Source organism: Melopsittacus undulatus, chromosome W (assembly GCF_012275295.1).
Source record: "Melopsittacus undulatus isolate bMelUnd1 chromosome W, bMelUnd1.mat.Z, whole genome shotgun sequence".
NCBI classification, from domain to species: Eukaryota; Metazoa; Chordata; class Aves; order Psittaciformes; family Psittaculidae; genus Melopsittacus; species Melopsittacus undulatus.
In genome coordinates, this window is record NC_047558.1 from 2,692,738 (window position 1) to 2,720,726 (window position 27,989).

At 40.8% G+C, this 27,989-nt stretch overlaps 1 protein-coding gene across 1 annotated transcript; it reads left to right on the forward strand.

The window, feature by feature from the left end:
* Nucleotides 1-62: 62 nt before the first annotated feature.
* On the forward strand, nt 63-27,961 carry LOC117438017 (vacuolar protein sorting-associated protein 35-like). The gene is made up of 17 exons (XM_034073361.1): nt 63-115; nt 6,597-6,671; nt 7,023-7,119; nt 7,889-8,012; nt 9,441-9,623; nt 10,127-10,340; nt 11,617-11,700; nt 12,155-12,264; nt 18,107-18,203; nt 18,312-18,460; nt 18,977-19,184; nt 19,712-19,867; nt 21,462-21,584; nt 22,539-22,718; nt 23,944-24,183; nt 25,608-25,751; nt 27,009-27,961. The coding sequence occupies exons 1-17, from the start codon at nt 113-115 to the stop codon at nt 27,186-27,188; spliced, it is 2,367 nt and encodes a 788-aa protein (XP_033929252.1). The 5' UTR covers nt 63-112; the 3' UTR covers nt 27,189-27,961.
* The last annotated feature ends 28 nt before the right edge of the window (nt 27,962-27,989 follow it).

A 27,989-nucleotide genomic window follows, 5' to 3' on the forward strand; every position in this document is an offset into this window, starting at 1 on the left:
CTTCTACGCCAATTGGCCCGGAGCGCACCACTTCCTCATAGCGGCCCAATGGGAAGGGTGTGGCGCTGTAAGGCTGTTCTTGGCAGGGGTGGTGTGTGGCAGCGGGGCGATCATGGTGAGGGGCCTTGGGACTGGGCGGCTGCGGGAGCACTGGGTGTAGCCCAGTCGCTGCCGTGGGTGCGGGTGGGAGGGGCCCGTTCCGCATCAGCTGGTGGCCGAGGGTCAGGCCCGTTCGCCCAGGGCCGGGCTGGAACCGCGGGCTCCTACTCGGGAGCGCTGTGAGGGGCCGCGCCCGGCGAGCCGTGAGGGCGGGCCTCGGCTGTTTGCGGAGGCCGTAGCCTGGTTTGGGGGCCGTTGGCACGGCCCGGGTGGGGCTGAGGTGAGGGTTGGGCCCGCGGTAGCGGTTCACCCGGTGGTGACAGCTGCCCGTGTGCCTTTGCTGCTTGTGTCAAAGCAGTTGGTGCTGTGCTGGCCTTCATTGAGTTTGCTTGTGGGGCCGCAGGGAAGGTCGCAGGTTGGCGTATTGGCTGGGGAGCCTTTGGCGCACCTGTGGTCCGAGTTAAGGTGTGCTATAATGTGCTGTTCCTGCCGCCCCCGGGCTGTGGCCCCTCTGGCGCTGTGCAGGTGCGCTTCTCTTGTCTGCGTAGTAGTTTTTCCCGACCTTTCAGGCCTGTGGTTTCAGTCTGTCCTAGTGAACTTCCTTTCTCACAAACAAAGGGACTTTCCGTTGCTGAGCTCAGCTCCATAGAGCTTCTGGAGTGCACGTTGGTGTTTATTAGAGAGGCAAACCTGAAATTTTATCATGAAATAGCTCTTATTGAGAAATGCTTTTTAGTTTCCAATAAAAATAAGGGGACATTCAGTTTTCCTAGTGAAACTGAAAGTCTGCCTGTGTCTTCTGCAGCATTTAATAATCAAACTTTAAGCAGCGTTTGCTGTAATCATCATAGTCTGTTAATTTACCTAAATGTGAATATAAACAGTAGCAATAGTATCTAGATAATGAGGCAGAAATTAACTGCATGCTGTATAAAACAGCAATTGCACAGTTCTTAGGCTTCTGGGACAGACTTTCAAGTTATGTGTTGTTATCAGTTTAATACTACATCCTCTAGAGGTGGAGGGGGCAAAACCTGTAATGTTATTTGAGAGATGAATGGAAAAAATTAGGTAATGCAAAATGCTAAATCTATGTAGATGCTTAAGTGCTTTTAACAAGACGGATTTTAAGAGGGCTCTGTTTGTTCTTGATGATCCCCTGATTAAAAGTCCAGTCCCTTAATTCTTGTTAATGTCTTGTGATTTCCTGTGGCAGCAAGTACCAGTTTAAATATGTGAAAAATATTTCTTTCTCTCTGGTTCATCTTTGAGCTCCTGTACTGTGAGATAGAAGTTCTGAAGTTGCCTTGAATACTGTAGAATAATGCTTCTGATGTGGTATAAAATGCTTACGTGTTTTTGGTGAATTCCAGGCAGCTCAATGATTTTTACAGAATTGCATTGTGTGCACCCAGGCTTCATCTGTAGTCTGGCAGCTGTCTTGATCTGCTTCTGTAGCTAACCCATCTTCTGTCTTGGGTTGTGTTTATTTTAAATGTCTTAAGGGTGACTGGTTGGTAGTAGTCCAAATAAATCCAACTAGGAAAAGGCAGAAAACTTCCTTGGATAAATCTCATTCATTATGGTACTAAGCACAAGCATGTGAGTAGATGGAAGTAAAAGTAATGTGTGGAACAGGCTGTGAGCATGTCACTTATCTAAAGAAAAGTATTTAATCATTTGGAGATTAGATGAAATTGCACTTTAGCATGGAACAGAAGCAAAACCTTCTGCTTGTTTTATTTATACTCTGTTATCCAGCTTAAGGTACTTGTATAGACACAATTCAGGCTGTTTGGTAGGCTCCATAAGCTTGCCATAAATTCTGCTGTATTTCAATACAATGTTGTCATGGTTTGAGCATGTTTTGAGGGTGTTTTTGTTCAAGGTTTTTTCCAGCCAGGTGGAGGAGGGGAGTCCGGGAGGAAGGAGAGACAGGACACCTGACCCAGGCTAGTCAATGAGGTATTCCATACCATAGCACGTGATGCCCAGGATGCATACTGGGAAAGGGAAAGCTGGAAAGAGAGAGCTGTAGAGGAAAATGGAGGAGGGAGCACGCGGTGCTCGGCCAGGCAGGGTGGAGTGAGTTATGGGTCGGTGGCTGGTGGGGTGTTGTATTCTTTTCACTTGCTGTTTGCTGTATCATTATTATTTGTAGTAGTAAATGGCAGTAGGGGTTTTGTGTTATGCCTTAGCAATTAAACCGTTCTTATCTCAATCCGTGGGGGCTACATTCTTTGGATTTTCCTTCCTAACTCTCCGGGAGTTGGGGGACTTGGTTTAAACCACGACAAATGTAATTCTCTTGAGTACTGAAAGTTACCAAGTTTTTAAGTGAAGTGAACATCCTAACTAGTCACACATTGACCCAAAATAATAACCATCTACAGGGTGCAGCTGAATCAAGTATGAAACTAAGTATAGATCTTATGAAGTCTTCCCATAGAGCTATTAGAAAATAAGAAAATTCTACACAATAGGTATAATGTTCACTTTGTATGTTGAAGAATAGTTGCTATTATGAGGAAAGGCATGATCCAGAATTGTGTTTGCTGCTGTGATAATACACTTTTCTAATTGTTATCTGCAGGATAACTTGTATTACCTACTCTGATCATCCATGCAGTAGACTTCTCACAAGCAAGTTTGGTGTTTTTTTTAAAAAAAAAAACCAACAAAACAGAAAAAACCCATCTTGTTTACCAAGTCTAAGGCAGCTTACAGATCACCAGGCTTTATTAAAAAAAAAACAAAAAAAAACAAAAAAACAAACAACAAAACCAGAGCAACACCCCCTCAAAAAAAACCCAAACCAAACACAAAACCCCAAACAACAAAGAAACAAAACCTGAAAGGACCAAGAAAGTCACACACACCAAAAAAATCCACACCAAAAAAATCCACACCAAAAAAATCCACACCAAAAGCCAGCTCCCCTCAACCTCTGCTGAGTTCAGCTGCTGTGTGTTGTGATTTTTGTAACTTGCCTGTGGTAACTTATGATAATCCTTTCTTCAAAGCTAGACAAAGGCTACAGTGCAGGAGCTGATAGTGCAGCTGAAGGAGGCAGTTCTCTGTCCTTTGCTTCCTTGTTGCTTGTCATGGTTTAAACTTTTTTTTTTCAGAGGAATAGAAGGTTAATGAACAAGTAAAGCAGAAAATTGTGTTTGCATCAACTCTGTTTTTCTTCAGTATTTGCAGTGTATCTAATGGGGGTAAGGCTCAGGCGTTTCTAAAAGCCTATAAATTGTGTTCATGCAGTTTATACATTATTGTACATGTTGATGCACCAGGACATTTTGTGCCTTGATTATGGAGTGCTGCTGTTTTTCTCTAGTGTCAAAGTATCTTCTACTTCAAAAGCTTATGTTCTGGTTTCTCGTTTGTAGGTTGGCATAGGACTCCACAATGCAGTTGCTTTTTTTTTTTTAATATATATAAAATAGCACTTGAAAATGCCATCTTTTGTTATGTTCCTAATTTAAAGTGGAAGATAGAGAACATAACCAGCTTTATTTGACATTGTGTCTGACAGAAGTAGTTTCCAGTTTGGTGTATACCCTGCTAACTGTGGTTGGTAGGCTTTTACTGTATGTTCTCTTTCCTTCAGTTGTGTTTTGCCACAACTTCCTCCAACTTCAGGTGTGTATATCAGGATACATGTATCTTGATGTGATCTTGTGTGTCACTTGATGATAACCATGTGTGGAAACATCTGTAATTCTGAAGCTGAAAGTAGTTTGTTTTCTGAAGTAGAAAGAAAAGGGTAAGCTGAGTATTTAATACTCAGACTTTGAAAAGTAAGAAAGAGTTGGAACTTGTTCAGTGGTGCTGCTGTTAAGATGTTTTCTCTTCATATAGAAGTGAAGCTGCTACAAACACCGCCTCAGGCTGCTTCTGTTGTATGCTTGTGGCAGTGGTAGGTTATCTTGCTACCCGTATGACCATACAATGCCAATATTGTCTTTAGACATGAAGTGCAGTACCCTTGTAGTGCAAACATCTTTGTTTAGACCAGTCACCTTCTCAGTTATCATATTGGAGCACATACAAATGTGATTTTACTCTTAATCTTGAAGAGATACAGAAGAAAAAAGCTGATCTCCTGTGGTAATGTGAAAATGCTTGTCAGTGAATTCAGTTATGTACTTGGTACAGTCCCAGTGTTGAATACAGCGTGGGACCTTGCTGCTCAAATTTTGAGCAGAAACGGAAATACTGTCAATGTCTTCTGTTGATGCAGACAGAATTTGACATAAAGCTGACTCTAGTTTGTTATAAATGGGAAAGCTAGGTCTGTCAGCAGGGCTCTGAAACTCCATTAGTTGAAAAGGCAGTGGTTAAAGTTGCATAAGAAGGTGTATACCTTCAATTAGGTATTTTTGATGAGATCATTATTGGTATTATGTAAAGCATAGTCTCAAACTCATAGTAGCCATTATGCTTTAACCATTGTTTTTCACACCGAAAGTAAGGAAAGTGATACACATGCACTCTGCCATCCATTTCTTGCAGCTGTAGCAAATAAGTGTTTCAATAAATGCTTTAACTTGGTGTTGCTCTCTAAAGGCTGCCTTCTCAGTCCTGCTTGCAATGTTTTATGTGCTTGTAGGGTGAATGGTGAACAGTGAAACAGCTGGGCAAGTCTTCCAGCTTATTTGATGCTTTACACCCTAAACAGCTCTCTCAGCACTGCTCAGCCCTGTGGACAACTGGGGATGGCAAAGCAGGACTGATGGCTGTGTAAGCTTAATGTCCATTAGAAGAAGGGGGCATGGGAAGTTGTGGTTAGTGTAAATGTTACTGTGCTGTATCTGGCTGTGCTTTAACATAGATCTGATGTGGTTATATCATATGACAGTCAGCTCAGTAGTGATGTCCCAGCACTGTCAACTACTGTTCCTTGAAATTCCATTCTGTTGTGGAATAAAGTTTAGCAATTGCAGCAAAGTTCTGCTGGCAGAACATTCTTGCTTCACATCTGGAGGTTTTCTAAAAATTTGCCTGTTGGATGGACTGGGAAGTAGGGTCATCTAGACATGGATGCTATTGTTGCCTTATGCTTAAATTATTTCTTGAAACATCTGCACTTTGCTAATTATAGAGAGAGCTTTGTAAGAGATGCAGTCACTCTAATTAGCATAGGTGGCTTTTTCCATTGACTAAATGGGCTCATTAATTATTGGCATGGTTTGAATATTACTGAGGCACATTGAGTCCTAGAAGTGATGGTTAGAAGGAACCTTTATCTCCTGTAACCCTCCTCCTTGAAGCAGGGTCATCAGTGTTGAATCAGATCAGCCTTGCTTTTGTTTACCTGGGTGATGGAAGACTTTCAAGGGCAGTTTTGCTTCCTATTTGGGTGTGATGGAGGCAAGAAGAGTGTTGCTTGGCATTGTCTGTTTCCTGTATGTGGAAAAGGGTACAGGGGAAAACAAGGGGGGGATACTGTCTGTGAGTCTTCAGGGAGATTCCAATTGCAGAACAAGAACCTAATTAAATATGGGAGAAAACTGGTGTGCCAAGGCTGCAGTGCTCTATAACCAGGAAGTTTCTGATAAATTAAAACCTCTCTATTTTAAGGAACACCTCAGTGCCCAGAAGACACTTATGGGGACTGCACACATGGGGTGTGTGGGAGGAGATGGTACTGAGGATACTGGTTTTAAGAAGGTTAGGGTGATGTAGCTCATAGCCTGACAGCTTGTTACTGAGATTCCGTTAAAAAGAGCGTAGTCTCTGAATCATAAGGAAATGCAGTAAGATCATTGGAAAGGCAAAAGATGTTGAAGGCTTTTGAGGAAAGGTAAGAGGAAGAGGGGTCACTGGGGTAAGTAGTGGACATGAAGAGTTGTTGCTTCTTTTCAGTTTTCTATTGCTTTTTGTAAGTCACTTCTACCTTCCAGAAGGCGCTAACTGTACTTTATCCTTTGCTTGTCTGAAACTTGTCCTTAATAGAGTTCTGTGCCTTAGACAGTAGGTAATTGAGAATTGTGAGTACAGGAAAACATCTGTGCGGTCTGGGCTTTGCTTTAAAGCTCTGTGTAAGGAAGTAACAATGCTTCCTCTCAGTATAGTGATGTCTTTGCATTTTCTTGAAGCTTTTTTCTTACCAGATACTTGAACTGGACTCTTGACCTCTAAATGTTAGAAGGGAAAAGTTGACCCTATTCTGTTCCCTTGGCTTTGCACTCCAAGAGCCAGTGGTGTTCACAGGCTACTCATAACCAATCTCCTTCCTGACCGGAGGTTTTTGTGGAGTCCTGGGAGCTTTCTCCCTTGCATATCATGCAGCTGTTCAGTAACTCTTGAGTGGTCATGCTGCAGTGTCACTTGCACTTCATTCTAAGCTGAGGGAACCCAGTTTGAATGGAGTCATAAGCAGCTTCATAGAAATTACTGATTTCTGGGATTTTGTTTGTTTGTGGTGGGGTGGTTTTTTTTTTTTTGGTTGGTTTTCTTTCGAGCCAATAACACAGCAATCTCCTCCTCAGGATGAACAGGAAAAACTTCTGGATGAAGCCATTCAGGCTGTGAAGGTGCAGTCTTTCCAGATGAAGAGATGCTTGGTAAGAATGTGACTTTAAAATGTAGTGAGGCTTCTTATCTACCAGGAGTAAACAAGTAAATCAATACTAACCTCCAGTGCTATGAGGAAAAGTAACCCAAGTATATATAGGTGGTAGATTAGAAGTTTGTCTTGTATCTTGTGATGCCAGGTGATTATATGCAGCCTAATAAACTGTGACTTTCAGTGAAGTGGTAGTGTTGGGCAAAAAGCAGGGAAAGAGGAATTCTAACAGTGGTCTGCTGGCAGTGTGTATCCTCCATCTGCTTTTTCTAAAAGGCTAAAAGTGTAGCTTTCTAAAATACTGTAGTTGCCTAGTATTTCTTATGGAATATTCTCCCTTCCTCTATAGGACAAAAACAAGCTCATGGATGCTCTGAAACATGCTTCCAACATGCTTGGTGAGCTGCGGACTTCTATGTTATCTCCAAAGAGCTATTATGAGCTCTGTATCCTTTGAAGAGGAAACAAATAGTTGAAATGCTGATTTTTGGAATTAAATGTTCATCTGCTTTTTTGGTACAATGGCATCTCTTCTATCTTGTATTTACTAGCACTTTTCTCAGTATTTGGTTATTTGGGTATATTGTAGGAGAATATACACTTATTTGCTCATTGTGTAAGTTTATCTTTTCCCTTTGGTATAAAGCAGGTCTTTAATGCCTTTCATATCTTCTTCCAGGAGGCTTCAGGAGTCTAGCTTTATAAAAATATCAGCTCTGTAAAGCATCTCGCAGTATGCTACCCCAAAAATCTGTAAAACCAACTTTTTTTTCCCCCTTATTTTATTAGCTTCTAACCATAAGTCAGTTCCTCAATGTGTTTACTTGTGCATACTGTGGTATCTGAAGAAGGGGGAGCCTTTTCATGAGACTTAGGAATAGAATGTGAATATATTCAAATACTGCTTTTTCCAGGTGTGGGTGATGTTCTTCTGTAACACATAGTATGCCTTTACTTTAGATACTCTGTTCAGTCACATTAATTTGTCTGATCTTTTGACTTTTTTTTTCCTCTTTAATATGCTAAAGCTGACAATTGGAGGATTGGGGTTAGTTGTGTGTGTCTATCCCAGTAGTGATTGTTGCTTCAGAAGTACTACCTACTTGGGCATGATTGTATTTGGTTACAGCATCTTTCCTCCTTGGTGTGAATAAGCAAGTTACTATGTAAACCTGCTATAAATATTTTAAATTAAAATCCTTAACTATGAGAAAGACATGGCAATTTCTGATGAGCTGCACTACTTGGAAGTCTACCTGACAGATGAATTTGCCAAAGGAAGGAAAGTGGCAGACCTTTATGAGCTAGTACAGTATGCTGGAAATATTATTCCAAGACTGTAAGTGTGTATATGTTACTCTGTGTGTTAAAAATAGTGAATAATGGTTGGACTTTGGGTTCAGAATAATGATTGACTCTGTTCTTGTCTGACAGCAAGATTTCAGTTTGCAGTGGTGAACAGTATTTCTTCATATCTTAAGAGTGGATTACTATGGAACTTCTGAGATTTAGGCCAAGAGTGCAGCTAGCTGCAGGGTCAGTTCTTCCTACCAATGTGTTAGTTTTGCACATGACCAAGATGGAAGCACTTTGATATTAGAAAAAAGTTGGCTTATTGGGTAAAGAGCTGGTCAGTGGAAGATTAGTATCACCTTCTGATCAGTGAGATTGGTGACACATTTATTAACATTTTCAATTATCTGTTAATGAACTTGTAACTGAGGATCTAGGTCTCAGATCCTCACACAGAGCAGATGCTTCATAACTGTCCCTTGGAGGGTAAGAAGTGTGAGAAGGAAGCTGAAAATTTCTGTAACTTAATTTTAAAAAGCTTTGTGATTCTGAATGTGTGTTTTTGGTGATAGCATGCTAGAGATGATACTGGAAGGCTTATCTTTAAATATGTGACCATTAGGCTGGAGTAGATCTAGGTATTCAGACTTAGGACTTGGATTTTGTTTGGTAATGCAGTTACTAATTCCTGACATTATGTTCATGACAGGAAGAGGCTTTGGAGATACAAGGCTGCATCCTCATGCAGGTTCTGGAATTTGGCTAATGACTACCACAATGTTTTTACCCCTTTGCATAATAATTTGAGTTGTCTTCTTGGCTGTTTGATGTAGACTATCATTATCCCTCATGGGCATTTCTGGTGCTTTCATGGAGGTTCTGTGCACATCCATGCAGGAGATAGAGGCATCAGAAGCTTAATGCCTCTAAACAGAATATGTGAAAATTCTGAGTGTTCTGAGTTTTTTCTCTTAAGCTGAAGGGGAGTCCAATATACTTGATCATTAGTCCTTTGCATCTTGCATGTCCCTTCTACCTGTTGCTTAATACAGAGGTGCTGAAGGAATAAGTAGAGGCCTGGGGGTTTCTGAAGAGCATAACACCTCTCCTGCTAGACTAAAGTGTGAAGGAGGCTTAACTGCTTCACCATAACAGATTACTTATCTACATGTGCTGGAGCTGTTTTCCAGTTTAGTGGAGTGCTGAAAGTATAGACAAGCTGATCTGAGAGCATTCAGAACTTGATGTATGCTAAGCATTTAAAGATTCAATGTGTAAAGCATTGTGATGAGGCCAGGTAGCTGTTCAGACTTGCTGTGCTCTCTGACAGAGGATAGCAGGAGTTGAAAGTTAAAGTGTTATTGTATTGCTTTCTGTGCTTTGGTAATACTGCCAGGATGGAAGAAAGGAACTGTTACCTTTAAGTATGTTGTTATTATTTACAATTTATTGTTTGATCCTGTGCCTTTTGCAGGTATCTCCTGATAACAGTAGGTGTGGTCTATGTCAAGTCATTTCCACAGTCCAGGAAAGATATTTTGAAAGACCTGGTGGAGATGTGCCGTGGAGTACAGCATCCTCTTAGAGGCCTCTTTCTTAGGAACTATCTCTTGCAGTGTACCAGGAATATCTTACCAGATGAAGGCGAGCAAGCAGAGTAAGATCATAGAATCTCAGACTGGTTTGGGTAGGAAGGGATCTTAAAGCTCATCCAGTTCCACCCCTGTGCCATGGGCAGAGACATCTTCCAGTAGACCAGGTTGCTCCAAGCCCTGTCCAACCTGGCCTTGAACACTGCCAGGGATGGGGCAGCCACAGCTTCTCTGGGCACCCTGTGCCAGGGCCTCAGCACCTTCACAGGGAAGAATTTTTAAAAAATTGTTTTAAATAGAACATGTTAAAATTTTCTGTATGACTTTCTTTGGGTTTGAGATAAGTAGATCTGTCAAGTCTGTAGAGTTCTAACAGGTGTTTTGTCCATTAATTCTCTTTTTGAACTAAGGTTTCTCACAAGGGAGGGTATTAACCTTTCTTGTGAACCCAGATATCCCACTACACACTTCCCTACCCTCCTACCTTCTTAAAATTTGATGTTCACCAGATGAAAGGATGAATACCTCTGACGAGCTTTTCCTGTTCCTAACCTGTTCTCAATTGCAGTGAAGAAACCACTGGAGACATCAGTGATTCAATGGATTTTGTGCTGCTGAACTTTGCTGAGATGAACAAACTTTGGGTGCGAATGCAACACCAGGGCCATAGTCGGGACAGAGAGAAAAGGGAGCGAGAAAGGCAGGAACTGAGAATCCTAGTGGGAACAAACCTGGTTCGCCTCAGTCAGTTAGAAGGTGTTAATGTGGAGCGATACAAGCAGGTAGGATGTCTGTTCATCCTTTTTTACTTTTTACCTTTTCCAAATGAAACAAGTTTGGGCTTTCAGATACCTGTAAACACTTCAAGCTGCCTATGTTAAAAGTTCAGTAATCCTGGTGCTTCTCAAACTTCATCTGAAGAAAAGTCCTGAATAGCTAATAAAGCTGCATAATGCGTTGTGAGGCTGAGGATGACTAATGCATTTTTCTTTTAAGCTTGTGTGTAATGTTGACAAGAAGCTTTAAACCAACTCATTCTGTAAGTAAAATGGGAATCCAGAAGGGAAGTTTTAAGGGATGTTGTCGTGGTTTAAACCAAGTCCCCCAACTCCCGGAGAGTTAGGAAGGAAAATCCAAAGAATGTAGCCCCCACGGATTGAGATAAGAACGGTTTAATTGCTAAGGCACAACACAAGACACTACTGGCATTACTACTACAAATAACAATAACAAGCGAAAAGAATACAACACCTCACCAGCCACCGACCCATAACTCACTCCACCCTGCCCAGCTGAGCACCGCGTGCTCCCTCCTCCATTTTCCTCCAGAGCTCCACCCCTCCAGCTCTCTGCCCCAGTTGCATCCTGGGCATCACATGCTATGGTATGGAATACCTCATTGGCTAGCCTGGGTCAGGTGTCCTGTCTCTCCTTCCTCCTGGCCTCCCCTCCTCCACCTGGCAGAGCACATGCTCAGAAAAGGCCTTGAACAAAAACACCCTCAAAACATGCTCACTATCAAGCAACTGTTCCCAGCCCAGAAGTCAAAACACAGCACTGCACCAGCTACAAGAAGGAGAAAAATGACTGCTACAGCTGAACCCATGACAGATGTGTACACATACCAAGTTCTGTGATATAATTTACAAGTTAGATTAAGCTATGCTTCCCAAAGCATTCAAGAGAACTGTTACTGCATGAGATGATAGTCAAGCAAATACATTGTTTAGAAGTTTGTCCTTTGAAAGTTCTGCCATATAGCTGCTGAAAATTATTTTAAGCAGTGCTGCTGAGGCCCTAAGTAGTGGTATGTGCCAGCAAAGCTAGTAGCACTGACGTTCTAAATCAGAGCTTGCAGATTGTACGGTGTATGAAAGGGACAAATGTCTGAGACCAGGAGGTTTTTATTTTATTTATTTTTTTTCTTATCAAAAAACTTTTATATAAAGAAAAAGCTGAGAAATGTTAGAAATACTGCCCTGCTTGGATTAAATGTGCAAGTGAATATAAACTTGGGAAGTAATTGTCAAATCACTGTATGACTCTTTCCTATTCCAGATTGTTCTGTCTGGAATATTGGAGCAAGTTGTAAACTGTAGAGATGCTTTAGCTCAAGAGTACCTCATGGAGTGCATCATACAGGTGAGCTGCTTAAATTTAATTTCAGTGATGGGACACAGGGATACTTACTCCTCTATTTTTAGTCAGATTCAGGCTTTCACCTCTTCCTCATGAACTGGAAAACTTCATCCCTGGGACTCTTACCTAGTGCCTTATCCCATATTTTTTTAATAGGTGGGCGGAGTGGAGATTTGATTTTGTACTCCTGCTTCAGAAGCTTGTAAGCATCTGAGCTGCAGTGCCTGCAGTATGAATTATAATAGATAGCTGGTCCCTCAAATTACCCATTTGTCTTGTGCCTCTTGCTTCATGCATTTACCCAGTCATGGTCAGCTTGGGGAGCCCTAAAGCACTGGTGGACCTGTCTGTATTTACTATGTGGCTATCTGCTTTAGAATTACGGAGCAGTAAAATGCAACAGTAACAATGGGCAAATTCAGTTTGTAACTTGATGACTATTGATCTAAAACTTCAGGTTTTCCCAGATGAATTTCACCTCCAAACCCTGAACCCATTTCTCGGAGCCTGTGCTGAGCTGCACCAAAATGTGAATGTGAAAAATATAATTATTGCTTTAATTGACAGGTGAGTGACCAAGGGTATGGAAACTGGCTCAAAATTAAGTTTGTGTTGTGCACAAGGAGATGATAATTCTTCCAGCATTTGAAAACTTTCCATTTTTGATATCGTGTAATTTCACTGTTTCTGTGTCTTTCCATCAGCTGTGATTAAGACAGTGAATAACATTATAGCTTCCTATAAAACCTGCTTTAAGGACTGATTAAAATTTGTAAACAGATTAAGCCAGAAAACAACCTATTTAGTATCAACCAATTTAATGTTTCTGAGCTGAAGTGGCAGCAGTGTTCTCACTTGGAGTATTGTGTGCAGTTCTGGTGTCCTCAACATAAAAAGGACTTGGAACTGTTGGAACAAGTCCAGAGGAGGGCCACGAGGACGATCAGGGGACTGGAGCACCTCCCATATGAAGACAGGCTGAGAAAGTTTGGGCTGTTCAGCCTGGAGAAGGCTGCATGGAGACCTCATAGGCCCCCTTCAGATACTGGAAAGCTGCTACAAGGATGCTGAGAGGGACTCTTCACTAGGGACTGTAGTAATAGGACAAGGGGTAATGGATTAAAATTGAGATTGGATATAAGGAAGAAGTTCTTTACTGGTGGTGTGGCACTGGAATGGGTTGCCCAGTGAAGTTGTGAATGCTCCATCCCTGGCGGTGTTCAAGGCCAGGTTGGACAGAGCCTTGGGTGACATGGTTTAGTGTGAGGTGTCCCTGCCCATTGCAGGGGGGTTGGAACTAGATGATCTTAAGGTCCTTTCCAGCCCAAACTAATCTATGATAGCCATGTCGGTCATAAGTACTTCTTGAAACCCTGAAAATCCTCATGGCTAAATTGTATATCAAGGATGCTTTACCTTGCAGTTTTGATCAGAGAATGTAACACCTCTTCAGAAAAGAGCTAGTGGGAAATGGAGCTACCTTCTTAATTTCTTAGTTTACCACTAAATTCCTGCCTGTTCTCCCAGAAATGTTTGTCCTGTAGAGATACAGCTTAAAACTGAATTCAAATATGGAGGAGGAAGCATAGAATCATTTAGTTTGGAAAAGACCTTTAAGATCAAACTTGAAGTTTTGGTTTGTATCCTTAAAGGAAACAACACAGATTATCAGTGAGTGCCTGTGCTTTCTTACTGCAGAAAGGAAGTGTACTTTCCTGGCTTTTTGAAGCCTCAGAAAAGCTTTGTCCTTGCATTTGCACACAAGCATGTGTACCTTTGTGTTTGGTTCATGTATCAATGCATGGACTTCAATTGCTGTAGGGATCTTGAGTCCTTTTTTCGACAATGAGTATGTTTGTGGTTTTGTTTCCTTGTCTTTAATATCTGGAGGTGGAACATGTATATTAAGCATGAATGGTGTAACTTAGGATCTTGTAGGTTTTACTAACAAATGCGTAGCTTGTTTTGTTCAGGTTACATCAGATCTATTTGTTCAGGACTTCAGTCTTACTGGAGTATCTTTCAGTACTTGTGTACTTGGCAGAGAAGCAGCTCTGCCTTCATTCAGAGATACTCACAGGAATTCATTGGTTTTTAACACTTTGCTGCTGTGCCCGAGTTAGGTTTTTTTTTTGTTGTTTTTTTTTTTTATAATTTAGTTAGCTTAAAACAAAAAAAAATAAATTTAAAAACCCACAAAGCCCCTGAATCCTCAGAAGCATTGCCTATAACAGTCTAAGTTCAGAGGCTGTCAGTCTTGTGACTGCTTTCAACTAAGGTCACAATCTTTTACTAGCTTCTTACATTACTGCGTAGTAACGTGATTCCTGCAAGAAGGTTTTCCTCAAGTAGCTTTTGTGGTTGTGTCTACTTAGAGGTTTTAAACAGGTTTGGTATTGCTTCCACAGTAAGTTTTCACTGTTAAAAACAGAATCAAAGAATCCCAAGGGTTGGAAGGGACCTCAAAAGATCATCTAGTCCAACCCCCCTGCAAGAGCAGGGAAACCTAGAGTACATCACACAGGAACTTGTCCAGGCGGGCCTTGAATATCTCCAACGTAGGAGACTCCACAACTCCCCTGGGCAACCTGTTCCAGTGCTCTGTCACTCTTACAGTAAAGAAGTTCTTCCTGATGTTAATGTGGAACCTCTTATGCTCCAGTTTACACCCATTGCCCCTTGTCCTACCACTGGATATCACTGAAAAAGCCTAGCTCCATCATCCTGACACTCACCCTTTACATATTTGTAAACACTGATGAGGTCACCCCTCAGTCTCCTCCAAGCTAAAGAGACCCAGCTCCCTCAGCCTCTCCTCATAAGGGAGGTGTTCCACTCCCTTCATCATCTTTGTGGCTCTGCGCTGGACTCTTTCAAGCAGTTCCCTGTCCTTCTTGAACTGAGGGGCCCAGAACTGGACGCAATATTCCAGGTGCGGCCTCACCGAGGCAGAGTAGAAGGGGAGGAGAACCTCTCTTGCCCTACTAACCACACCCTTTCTAATGCACCCTAGGATACCATTTGCCACCTTGGCCACAAGGGCACATTGCTGGCTCATGGTCATCCTCCTATCTTCCAGGACCCCCATTTCCCTTTCCCCTTCACTACTTTCCAGCAGGTCAACCCCCAACCTGTACTGGTACATGGGGTTGTTCTTCCTCAGATGCAAGACTACACTTGCCCTTGTTGAATTTCATCAAGTTTCTCCCTGCCCAACTCTCCAGCCTGTCCAGGTCTCGCTGAACGGCAACACAGCCTTTTGGTGTATCAACCACTCCTCCCAATTTAGTGTCATCAGTGAACTTGCTGAGGGTAACACTCAGTTCCCTCATCCAGGTGGTTGATGAAAATATTAAACAGCACTGGTCCCAGCACCGACCCCTGAGGGACTCCCCTAGTCACAGACCTCCAGCTAGATTCTGTCCCATTGACCACAACTCTCTGCCTTCTTCCTTTCAACCAGTTCTTGATCCACCTCATTACCTGATCATCAAGCCCACACTTCCTTAGCTTCTCTATGAGGATGCTGTGGGAGACAGTTTCAAATGCTTACTGAAATCAAGAAAAACCACATCTACCACTCTACCATCATGCCTCCACCTAGTCACTTCCTCATAGAAGGCTATAAGGTTGGTCAAACATGACTTCCCCCTCATAAAACCATGTTGGCTGTTCTTAATAACCCCCTCATCCTTGATATGCCTAGAGATGGCATCAAGAATAAGTTGTTCCATCACCTTTCCAGGGACTGAGGTAAGGCTGACCGGTCTATAATTACCTGGGTCCTCCTTCTTGCCCTTCTTATAGACTGGTGTGACATTTGCCATCCTCCAATCCTCAGGCACCTCTCCCGTTTCCAACAATTTACCAAAGATGATGGATAGTGGCCTAGCAATGACCTCCACCAGCTCCCTCAGCACCTGTGGGTGCATTCCATCTGGACCCATCGATTTATAGATGTCCAGATTGCATAGCTGATCCCTAACCCAATTCTTATCTACCAAAGCAAACTCCTCCTTTGTCCTAACTCCTTCTGGGGCTATAGGAATCTGGGGCCCCTGGGGAGTGTCTGCAGGAGTAAAGACAGAGGCAAAGAAAGCATTCAGCACCTCTGCCTTCTTTATATCCTCTGTCTCCAGGGCACCCACCTCGTTCAGCAGTGGGCCTATATTGCCTCTTGTGTTAGTTTTATTCGCTATGTATTTGAAGAAGCTCCTTCTATTGTCCTTAACCCGACTAGCAAGATTAATTTCCAAGGAGGCCTTAGCTGTCCTAATTGCCTCCCTACATCCTCTAACAACTGTCCTATATTCCTCCCAAGTGGCCAGCCCCTCTTTCCATAATCCATATATTCTCTTTTTCCACATGAGTTTGCCCAGCAGTTCCTTGTTTAACCACGCTGGTCTCCTAGATCCCTTTCTTGATTTCCTACCCATTGGGACGCTCTGATCCTGAGCTTGGAAGAAGTGGTCCTTGAATGCTGACCAACTATCATGAGCCCCTTTGCCACCTAGTATCCTTTCCCATGAGACTTCCCTTAGCAGTTGATTGAAGAGGCCAAAGTTGGCCGTTTGGAAATCCAGAACTGTGGCCTTGCTAGGTATTCTATTCCTCCCACACAGGATCCTAAACTCCACCATCTCATGGTCACCACAGCCAAGGCTGCCATTGACCATCATCACTTCAACCAAACCCTCCTTGTTGGTGAGTACTAAATCTAGCAGAGCTCCTCTCCTAGTTGGTTTGTCCACCATTTGCATTAAGAAGTTATCACCTATGCATTACAAACAACAGTAAGGAACTGACTTAGGAGTGAGCCTGCTGTCTTCCTAGACTTAACACTACTGTGTTTTGTTGTCCCACTAATAATGTCTTCCACAGCTTTGTTAATTGGCTGTACGACAGAGGTAGAAGCATGGTGATGTGATGATCATCATCTTTGTAGTATGGCAAGTTGTGCTTTTGACTGTAATGTTACTGCAAGTGTTGGAGGATGGATCTGTTCTTGGAATCCATGCTTTGTGTTTGGATTTGGAGTTGTTAGAAGCAATTGTTATGTGTTTCAGTATTGTGTAGTTAAGGTATGAATCTACCCCATAGGGGTAGTGCCTGTTGGCATTTCTTATCTTTATTTCAGCTGACATAGAATAATTGAAATTGAACATCAGTGACTGCTGAGGAAGCTTGTGAAGCTGTAGTCCCTATTCCCATGGGGCTTTCCCATTATGGGATCTTTCTTCAAATAGTCTTGCTGCTTTGGGATCTTTCTTGCCTTACTAAACCATTCATAGCTTTTAATTATGCTGTCATCTGCCTGCAACTTGTCATACTTTGTATCATGCTGGCCTTACCTTCTGAGCTGTTGCCAAGGAAAGCTGCCTTTTTCTTTTGAGAAAAGGCAGTGATTGTTCCTGGCTTTAGGAAGTCTGCCTGTTACCACCCTAATGAAATATGAGTAGTTCAGTGTCTATTTTTTCCTAGCAGTGAAGCTTCTTGGCACCTCAGCTTTTTCTTACCTGACTTTCTTTCAGACTTCATTTTCATTTAGAATTAAAGTTTAATAACTTTAAAAAATTAATTAGGTGCTTTTTTCCTAAATACTTTTGTAGGTCTTTCTCTAATTCAGTATAGAAAAATCCCTTAACAATTAGAAAGCAAAGATAGTAATGCTGAGCTTTTTTTAAGCTGTTGCCTTGGTAAGGTGCTCACCTTCCTGTAGTGATTCTTCTGTTGTCTGATTTCTGCAAAAACAGTGATTGGCATGACTTTCTTTTGTTACAGATAGAGATGGCTCTACGACATCCAACATTTTTTGGATGCTCTTCCTGGATAGGGATCTCTTGCTTTGTTTACTTTTTTTTTTTTGTTTTGAGGGGGAGTGAACAGAAATTCTTCTCCACTGTAAATTTACTTTATATTTTGCTTTTTGCAAACAGTAGAAGTACCAAACATGTTGTTCTGTTTTTGGAGGCAAAGTATAGTGAAGTTAGCATATTTCTTCTTTTGTTTTTCTCTGGAGGCTGTTTTGCAGAGAATGCTACTGGATGTCTGACTTCAGTAATAATACTGAATAGATGCAGGATGTTTGCTCTTCCATCAGCTGAGTAGAATATCTCTTTCTTTGCTGGAACAGCACACTTGCTCTTAGCTGAAAAACATGGGATTACGAAACATCCTCCTTGCTCTTTCTTCATCTTGCCATCTCTGTCAACACTCTTTTCCAGGACTGATATTTACCAGGCTCAGTTGCTCTTGAAGTTTCTGACTTCTGTTAATTTAATTTTTGCTTGTAGTAGAGCTTGCAAATATACCAAAGGACTTGCTTTTGCTGTCAGTATCTCTTTCTGGCCCGTGTCTGAGTAGTCGAAAGACTTTTCTGACCAAGTAGCTTTCTTTTATCTGTTACCAGGTTAGCTTTATTTGCACATCGTGAAGATGGACCAGGTATCCCAGCAAATATCAAACTGTTTGACATATTTTCGCAGCAGGTGGCTACTGTTATACAGGTATGCTGGGTATTCTTGCATGCAGTTTTGGGGTGGTTTTGCTAAGTTATGTGCTTTTTTTTTTTTTCTTCTCCTTTCCTCTTCACTCAGTGCTATCTTAAATTTCAGTCTCGCCAGGACATGCCCTCAGAGGATGTGGTATCTTTGCAAGTTTCTCTCATTAATTTGGCTATGAAATGCTACCCGGACCGTGTTGACTACATTGATAAGGTGTTAGAGACAACTGTGGAAATATTCAGTAATCTTAACCTAGAACAGTAAGTGTCTCCTGCATTCTCTCTGGTGTGACAATTAATACTTTAAAATCTTGACTTCTACATTTCATATTTAGCAAATAGCAGATGTGCTTTGATGTGTAAGATTACTGCCTTTAGGCCAAGCTATAGAGGATCATGATACACTACTAACTAACCAGGACTTACCTGTGCATAAATCCTACTGTGCAGCTCTACAGCTACACAATGTGTGTGCCAAGCTGTGTATAGTCATTATCTGTTCATCCTTTACAGCACTTCAGTTATCCTTCCTGAATTTGCAGCCACAATCTCTGCTTCTGCTATCAGCAACTTAAAATGTGCATTTTCCACTGTACATCCTAAAGAGCAAGATATGAGTTGTTTTGATACTTCTTTCTTTCTCCCCAACAGCAAGTTGCTTAGATGTTGTGCTATACATCAGAATTGGTATTGAGATAGACTTTAAATTTGTCTGCATGTGTGAACTATTGACTGCGTGTTTTGCATGTGTTTATTTTTTGGGTTTTTTTTTTTTAGTATTGCAACAAGCACTGCTGTTTCAAAGGAACTGACTAGACTTTTGAAGATCCCTGTTAATACTTACAACAATATCCTGACAGTTCTGAAACTAAAACATTTTCACCCACTCTTTGAATACTTTGATTATGAGTCCAGGAAGAGCATGAGTTGTTACGTGCTTAGCAATGTACTGGATTATAACACACAAATTGTGTCCCAAGAACAGGTATGACATAATTTAACTTGAAATTTTAGGTTCTTAAACAGCAGTTTGAAGACTTGAAAACATGTACTAAATGACTTAGAATCATAGAATTATAGACTTCATGCAGGGCATGTTTTGTTTTCCTAGTCTGCATGCCCCTGCCTTTCCAGCCTTTATCCTATGTGATAATTCTTCTACCCATGTTATTTAACATCTTGCCTTTGCACATATTACCTAATCTCATCCTAGAGACTGTTTCTGTTAGGTTTGAATAAAGACCCTGAACCCCCTTAAAACTAGGCCCGTTACCTAAAGAAGACTAGATAGTACTTTTGGAATCTGAATTTCCTCTGTACTGCTATGCCATCCCGCTTGTGCTAGGAGGGACTGTTTCTTCAGGGAGTAAGGCAAATATATTCTGAAGCATCACTGACTCTTTGTTTGTGCTTTGTCAGCACTATGAATAGCTGTAAAGATGTTCCCGGTTGATGTCAGCTTATGCTTATAGACTACTTGGGTTTAAATAGAGCTATTACTGCCTTTAACAGGTTGATGCTATCATGAATCTGATATCCACACTGATCCAGGATCAACCGGATCAGCCTGCTGAAGATCCTGACCCTGAGGACTTTGCTGATGAGCAGAGTCTTGTGGGAAGATTTATTCATCTTCTACATTCAGATGACCTTGACCAACAGTATCTGGTATGGCCATCAGTGCTGTGAAATGCTTGTGCTCCCTGAAGTGTCAGTTTTGCTTTATTTACTATGAGACTTCAGTGTAGCTGGGAACTGGGGCATCACTGCTCTGGCACTACAAACTCAGTAGAGAACATAGTGTGAAATTTTTAATGCTAGTATTAAATGTTTTTTATTTGCAAAAAGCAGGTGAAGACTTAAAAGCATTTTGTGGATTTAAACTTTTGAACCTATGAGGTGGCAGTTTGGATGCAACTGTATTAGTTTGTACTACTTGATAAGCATCACAAATACTTGTATCAGATTATCCTACATTACAGGAACAGTAGGAAAAAATCCAAGACTATGGGATTTTCACAACTCTTTCACAGTATCTCACTTTAAATTATCCATTCTGTATGGAAGAGACCTGAAATGCAAATTCAAACACCTTAGTGCATTACAATCCAGTGTCTAATACAGTGATAGATTTCTGGTTGTTGATGTTATTTACATGAATTCTAGTATTTAAAATTCATGCAATCTAAAAAGGTATGTAGGGTTGGACACTGAGCTTCACTTCTAGTGCTTGTTTCAAAGCAGTGATGGACTGCTGTGACCAGAAAGGAAGGTAATACCTGGCTGTAATAACTAGATGTTGTTCTGACACTTAAACTCACTTTTTAACTCTGATCTGTAGTAGAAATTCTCTGAAATTTGGTTTCTGAAGTTTTAGTGTAAAATATAGCATGTCTGAGTTTTGTCCCATTTGAAAAGGGAGTCAGGTTATTACAAACAACTAATGTTTAGCTTGCCTGGAATGGATTGAATAATTTATCTTCTGGTACCTGGAGTTCTTGCTATTCCCAGGAATTCTGGTTATGAGAATACATAACTAATTATATCAATACATAGAAATAATCCCAAAATAAGTGGAATGGGAGAAGCTAACAGTACAAACAAGGAGAGCTCCTTAGTCTCTTTCCACAGGTTGAGAACAAGGGCAAAAGGCAAAGTAGTATCATGTTCATTTTGTATGTGTGGCTTGTGCTCAAAACTGAGAAATGCAATAAAAGAAGCATTAATGAGCATAGTGAAAACCTAAAAGCTGGGGGAAATGACAACTGTTGCAGGTGTGGCTACCAGAATGTAGTGCTATATTCTTTCAGAGTATGAGAAGCCTTATAGGCTTGTGTGTTCAGTTTCATGAAACTTTGCTTCTTTTATGTTCTTAGAGGCTACTGTAAGGAAGTATAGTCCTTTTGTAGCTTCCATTGAGTTGAGGACAGAGTGGATCTGATATAATTATTAAATGCAAGCTCAGGCAACTTCCATCTTGCTGCACAGTCCAAAATGTATCTGCAGTTAATATAGTACAAGTGTTGCCTAACACTTAAGCAGCTGCAGGAAAAGTTTGAGGAGATGCTACAGAAACTGCACACATTTAATTCAAGTAAAGCAACTTGTATGTAGTACCCCCCCCCCCCCCCCCAAATAGTGTGATGTGATGCTGGTGCCATGTCTTTCTGATGCTCTTATTCCATAGAGTGCAGACTAAGTTGTAGATGCAAATAAGAGACATTTTCAAGAATGCTCTAGGCTTACAGTGCTTCTATTCTAGATCCTAAACACTGCCCGGAAACACTTTGGTGCAGGTGGAAACCAACGTATTCATTTTACACTGCCACCATTGGTTTTTGCTGCATACCAGCTTGCTTTTCGCTACAAGGAGAACTCCGAAGTGGTAAGTTGACCTCTAGGTAACTCTTGTATACTTGTGTCTTTTGGGCTTTCTTAAAAATGCGTTTTGTCTGGCTATGGTATGCTAAAACTTGATACAGAACACTAAAGTTTTTGTTTGTTTTTTCTCGAGGCAGATTTTTACTTGAGGTGGGAATGCTTTCTAAATGAGGTTTTTTATCAGTTCATACTAGATTACCTCAGCATTTGAGGAATAGTGAAGCAGAAATTGGCTAGTTATTTATTCATGAAGGTGACTGATGATTTATTTTTACTTGGAGACCAGAGAACTGGGACACTACAATTGCTGGCATCAAACAGATTTAAATCTGGATATTGAAATTCATCAGCTTCTAAATCTGTAGCTGTACTGTTTTAATATTTCTAAAAGCAAGTGTTTCTTTGTAGGTTAACTTATATGATAGTTGCAAAAGTGCACACTAAAACAATCACTGATCCATCTTGGCCCTATAATGCTTTCTGATTGAGATAGCTAAAATATATACTTTTCTTATCATGGAGGATATATTGCGGGGAAAGAAATTAAAATGCTGTTTGTTAAAACACTCCTCAAAATTAGTATTTTAAAATGCTCTTCCCTTCCTGATTGATGCTCCAGACTGAATAGAATTTTTCTCTACTTAACTGAGCAAAAGCCTCATTAGCTGTGTTCTAAGCATAGCTGTGGTAACTGCAATTCAATGTGTAAACTTGTGAGGAAGGTTTCTATGAGCTGGTAGGAAAAATGGGTGTGAATTTTTTGTAAATGGAAGAAATACTTTGTGAACACCTACTGAGATCAACACAGTACTGCTAGGGCACTCATTACTACTTCAGTAAGTGGCTGGTGTGGCACACAGAAGAAAACAGGCTGGAGAACTTGACAGATCTTACTACAATTTAGATTCTCTTTGTATCAGTATTCTTGTTCAAGCTTTGGCTTGTTTCTTTTCTCTAGGATGATAAATGGGAAAAGAAATGCCAGAAGATCTTCTCGTTTGCTCATCAGACCATCAGTGCTCTGATCAAAGCAGAACTGGCAGAGCTGCCTCTCCGTCTCTTCCTACAAGGAGCACTGGCTGCAGGAGAGATTGGCTTTGAAAATCATGAAACTGTGGCCTATGAATTCATGTCCCAGGTGAGTGTCCAACTATTACACTTACTGTCCTGTGCTACCTTAAACCTCGCTTGGGTAGGTTTCCTGAATACTGAACCATCCAGTGTGATTAAAACATCTTGAAATGATTGATGTCTAATGCTACTAGGTAGAAACTTCTCATCTTAATTCTTGCTTCCCAGGCTGCTGTGGAATTAAGCTTCATTGCTACAGATTTGAATACTCAGTCTGACAACATGTGGTATGTTGCAATACTGCCTACTAGTTGTATAGTTGGCTCACTGGAGGAGTGCAACTTTCTCAACATGAAATGCTCCTTCACTGCTTCCAAGCCTGTGTCCCAGCTCCTGCTGTCTAGCTGGTGTTGCCCTGACCACAAGCTCTCTTTGGAAGGTCTCTAAAACTTGCAGTGTTCACAGCTGTCATGCTGGGCTTTGCTAATCAAAATCCTTGCATTTAAACCTATTATAATCTACTGTGAAAATCCACTTCAACCAATTTCTTGGTCTTAAGCCTTACTTGTTGCAAAAACATTGCCATCCTCCCTGTCAGGTAAAGAACCAATGTATTTAATGTTATCCATGTTGCAAGCTTTGTCCTAATGTTTCCTCTAATACTGCTACTAATGCGTATTCTTAAACTGAGTAGTTAACCTCAGGCTTTCCTCACTGTCTTGTATCAGTTGCCTTTGTAGCACAAATCTGAAGATGAGAGCAGCATGGCAGTTACGTACCTTCTATTAGAGATGGCTCAAGATTTTGTCTCATGTTTTCTCTCAAGGCTCTTCAACCATATAGCAGCAGTGCCAATGGTTTTCTTACCCACTCTGTGGTCACTGACCTACCGCTCAACTTCTGCCCTACTGTTCTATGTGTTTCAAGGAATCAAATCCTCTTCAGGGACTACTACTGCTACAGAGGTTCCATATTCAAACAGATGCTTGAAATGAGGAAAAACTCAATCTTCAGATTATATGATCGCATTTGTTTACTATGACCACTTAAGTAAGAAGTATTTTTTGCAAGATATATTTCCAGTCTGTGGATTTAACTTAATTTTGACACTCTTAACGAAAGATCTGTTTTCCTGCCTGAAGCTTTTAACAAATGTAAAACTGGACACTTTACTTCCTTGTCAATGGCATATGTGATTTAGGTTTGTGCGTGTGGTTTTTTTGTGGTTTTTTTTTTTTGTTCTGATGTGTTCTAAAGCAGTGATTAAAAGTCTTGCTTACTCCATTGACTAGGCCTTCTCTCTATATGAAGATGAAATTAGTGATTCAAAAGCTCAGCTGGCTGCAATCACCTTGATAATTGGGGTATTTGAGAGGATGAAGTGCTTCAGTGAGGAGAACAATGAGCCTTTGAGGACTCAGTGCGCATTGGCAGCCTCTAAGCTCCTTAAGAAGCCAGACCAGTGCAGGGCTGTGAGCACTTGTGCCCATCTGTTTTGGTCTGGCCGAAATACTGACAAGAATGGAGAGGAGGTAAGAATAAAGGGACAGCAATGTAACACATCCTATCTCAGTAACATTGTTCTGCTTTGCTTCTGAAGGCACTTGCTTCTAAAGTAGATATAGAATCATAGAATTATAGAATAGTTAGGGTTGGAAAAGGCCTTAAGATCATCTAGTTCCAAACCCCTTGCCATGGGCAGGGGCACCTCCAACTAAATCATGTCACCCAAGACTCTGTCCAACCTGGCCTTGAACACTGCCAGGGATAGACCATTCATAACTTCTCTGGGCAACCCATTCCAGTGCCTCACCACCCTTACAGTAAAGAACTGCTTCCTTATATCCAATCTAAACTTCCCCTTTTTAAGTTCTAACCCATTACCCCTTGTCCTATCACTGCAGTCCCTAATGAAGAGTCCCTCCCCAGCATCCCTAATGCCCCCTTTCAGATACTGGAAGACTGCTGTGAGATCTCTAGGCAGCCTTCTCTTCTCCAGACTGAACAGCCCAAACTTTCTCAGCTTCTCTTCATACGGGGGGTGCTCCAGTCCCCTGATCATCCTTGTGGCCCTCTTCTGGATTTGTTCCAACAGTTCCGTGTCCTTTTTATGGTTGAGGACACCAGAACTGCACACAATATCCAAGTTGAGGTCTCACAAGAGCAGAGGGGCAGGATCACTTCCTTTGACCTGCTGGTCATGCTCCTTTTGATGCAGCCCAGGGTACAGGTGGCTTTCTGGGCTGTAAGCACACACTGCTGGCTCATGTTCATTTTCTCATCAACCAGCACCCCCAAGTCCTTCTCCACAGGGCTGCTCTGAATCTTTTCTCTGCCCAACCTGTAGCTGTGCTATCAGTGATGTAGACTTCATCAGAATGTATTCTAAATATATAAAGCTTCTAAGTCTCACTGCAGTGTAAACTGCATACATGCAAAAATGGAGACAACTCAAATTTAAGGGTAGAAGTATCATACAAGCTTTGGAGCATCAACTAGTTGAAGACTGGCTGTCAAAGTACAGTCTGCATTTTGCATGTGTCTATTATAGTAGGTGTGTTTACATGTGAAGTATTAAACTTCTGAATTTAAGGTACATGTTATTGAATTTAAATGTAAAAAAAAAGTGTGGTGTTCAGGCCTGGTGACATAAACTTGTAATTATAAAGAGCAGTGTTTGAAATCTGTTTATCAAAGTATGCATTAGTATATGTATTATAAGATTGAGCTTATTCATCTTATTGGGGGCTGTCAACAGCTGTTTGTCTTATTGTCTGAATTAACAAGATGTAAAACTAGTGGTAGTCAGGCAAGGTGAGTTTTCAATGACAGCTTGTTTGCACAGTTTGTGTATCTTTGTTTGTGGACTACCAGGAAATGCCATATGTCTGCCAAGGGAAGAGATACTGGAGCTCCCCAAGGTTATTTCTTCTAACCTTTGTTTTCTTTCGTCTAGCTTCATGGAGGAAAAAGAGTGATGGAATGCTTAAAGAAGGCTCTGAAGATAGCAAATCAGTGCATGGACCCCTCTCTGCAAGTCCAACTTTTCATAGAAATTCTGAATAGATATATCTACTTTTATGAAAAGGAAAATGAGGCAGTGAGTGGAAATGCATTCTCTCTATTGCATCTTTTTAAAAGAGGTTTTCTTTAAGTTCTTCATGCTTATATCCCAAATCATGTGTCTTTAACTTGCTCTGTAGTCTTTTATGCGGGGCACAATTTCTGGCAGTAACAGAGTAATCAATTCTTGATGTGGTAGTAAAACTGGGGATAAAGCTTCATTCTTACATAGGTGAAAATGCCAAACATTTCCCATTTAGTTATGAATTTATATATTGTGGGAATTGGATACTGGAAATATTTATTAGATCAAAACTTATTAGGATTTAATTTTACGACTTTCTCATTTAACTTTAAAGTTACCTAACTTAATATATACATGAGGGAAGGAAAGTCCTTACAGGTGTTCAAGGTCACTGCTAAGTACATCAAATGGTGTAAGCTTTAATTTTAAGAAACAGATAATTGACATCTCATGTACCAACTTAAAGTCTACATCTGGGATAGTTGCTGCATACACTTTCTGTTAGCAGATAACTAGGTAAACTTTTTGAAAAACCTGTATAGTTAAGTAGAGATTGGGATCTCCTCCAATGTTGGCATTTGGTCAAGAGCAGATGTTGATGAATACCCTGTACTTCTGGGAGAATGTCTAAAGAGATTTTTAGGGATTTGCTGACTTCGCAACAACTGAACTGGCTTCCTGCTGTAGTAGTGATCTAAGTATAGGAGATGCAGTATCTGATGGAGATGAAAATAAGATTTTGAATTTCAAAGCACTTGGCAGACATAAAAAGAGGCTTTGTATTCAGTGGTGTTCTGTGTACTGCGGGACTGGATGCTGTAGGCATATGTACTTTCCTAGGCAATGACTTGGTCACCAAGAACTACTTTAAGTCTGATATTACTATCCTGACTTAATTCTACAAGAAAATTTACGTTAGAGTGCACAGGCAATATGATTATATGCTTTATTTGTTTAAAGTTTTTTCAACTTGCATTGAATAAACTGGAGAGAAATGCTGTAGTAAAAGTTATAAGTCTATCAGATTAATGACTGATTAAACTCTTTGCATTTTCTGGGATGGGGGCAATTTCCACAAAGCTCTGAAATCAGTATGGCCATATGAGAAGCAAGAAAAGTCGGTCTCCAACAGTTTGTCTGCATACAGCCTTGCCTATATTTGTAAGAACTGTCCAAATACCAGCAGTTCAGACACAGGTCTGTTAAAGCAAATGTCAATGCACTTTGACGCAGGTCTTGCTGATGGCTTCTGTTTATGTTCTCCTGTAGGTGACAATTCAAGTTTTGAATCAGCTGTTACAGAAGATAAGAGAAGATCTCCTAAACCTTGAGTCTACTGAGGAAACAGAACAAATTAACAAACACTTTCTCAACACACTGGAGCACTTGCGTTTGAGGAGGGAATCATCAGAATCCGAGGGGCCAATTTATGAAGGTCTTATTCTTTAGGAGAATACACACTGTACTTATTTCTTTTTATTTACATACCACATGTTGGGTTGATTGGTGTCGGGTTGGGTTGTGGGGTTTTTTGTTTCTTTGTTTGCTTGCTTGCTTTTGTGGTTTTTTTGTTAGATTCATAGATTGTGCCTTTCAGAAATGTCAAGTTAACATTCATGTGTTCAATCTGGCACTTCAAACACTTGTGTTGAGTACTTTAACGAACTTGAAAGGTTGGATCAGCAACTGCAGGTTTCATTAGTTAGCATGGCTGAAACTTTGAAATCCATGTAATATGGTAGGGCTCTTCAGGTTCTGATTTCTCTTCTGTCTGTTCATTGTTGCTTCTGTAGCACTAGAGTTCTAAATCGGCAGTGACTGTCATCTGAAACTGTGTCTGATCCTTGTGGAGCATCAGTTTTTTGGGATTATTGTAAGATTCTGCTTGTGCTTTTCCTTTAATGAAAGTTAAGACTAAGTAATATTTTTCCCTAAAAGCTAGAATATGTTAATGCATGTTTGGAGAATTTTAAAGTACCATGTTCAAAACCAGAATTTATATTTTGCATATTAAGGCTCTGTGACATTTGGTGAGGGCCAGTACTGTGCACAGGGCATATTTATCAAGATAACTTTGTTCTAAATAGTATAAAAATAGAGAACTTGTAATCTATAGATATGTATAACCTTCACTACTGTAAATTTAGGGGAAAATGCATTACACAATTTTATTCAGTATCATGATTTTCCATCAGTGAAACAATAAAGTTGATATTAACACATGTTGTTTCATGTCTCTTCAGAGCCCAT

Excerpts from the sequence above, each read along its gene's own strand:
- LOC117438017 (XM_034073361.1), top strand. Across the intron at positions 9,624-10,126 it reads GATGAAGGCGAGCAAGCAGA|TGAAGAAACCACTGGAGACA; the intron begins GTAAGATCATAG and ends TCTCAATTGCAG. Across the intron at positions 22,719-23,943 it reads CCTATGAATTCATGTCCCAG|GCCTTCTCTCTATATGAAGA; the intron begins GTGAGTGTCCAA and ends TCCATTGACTAG.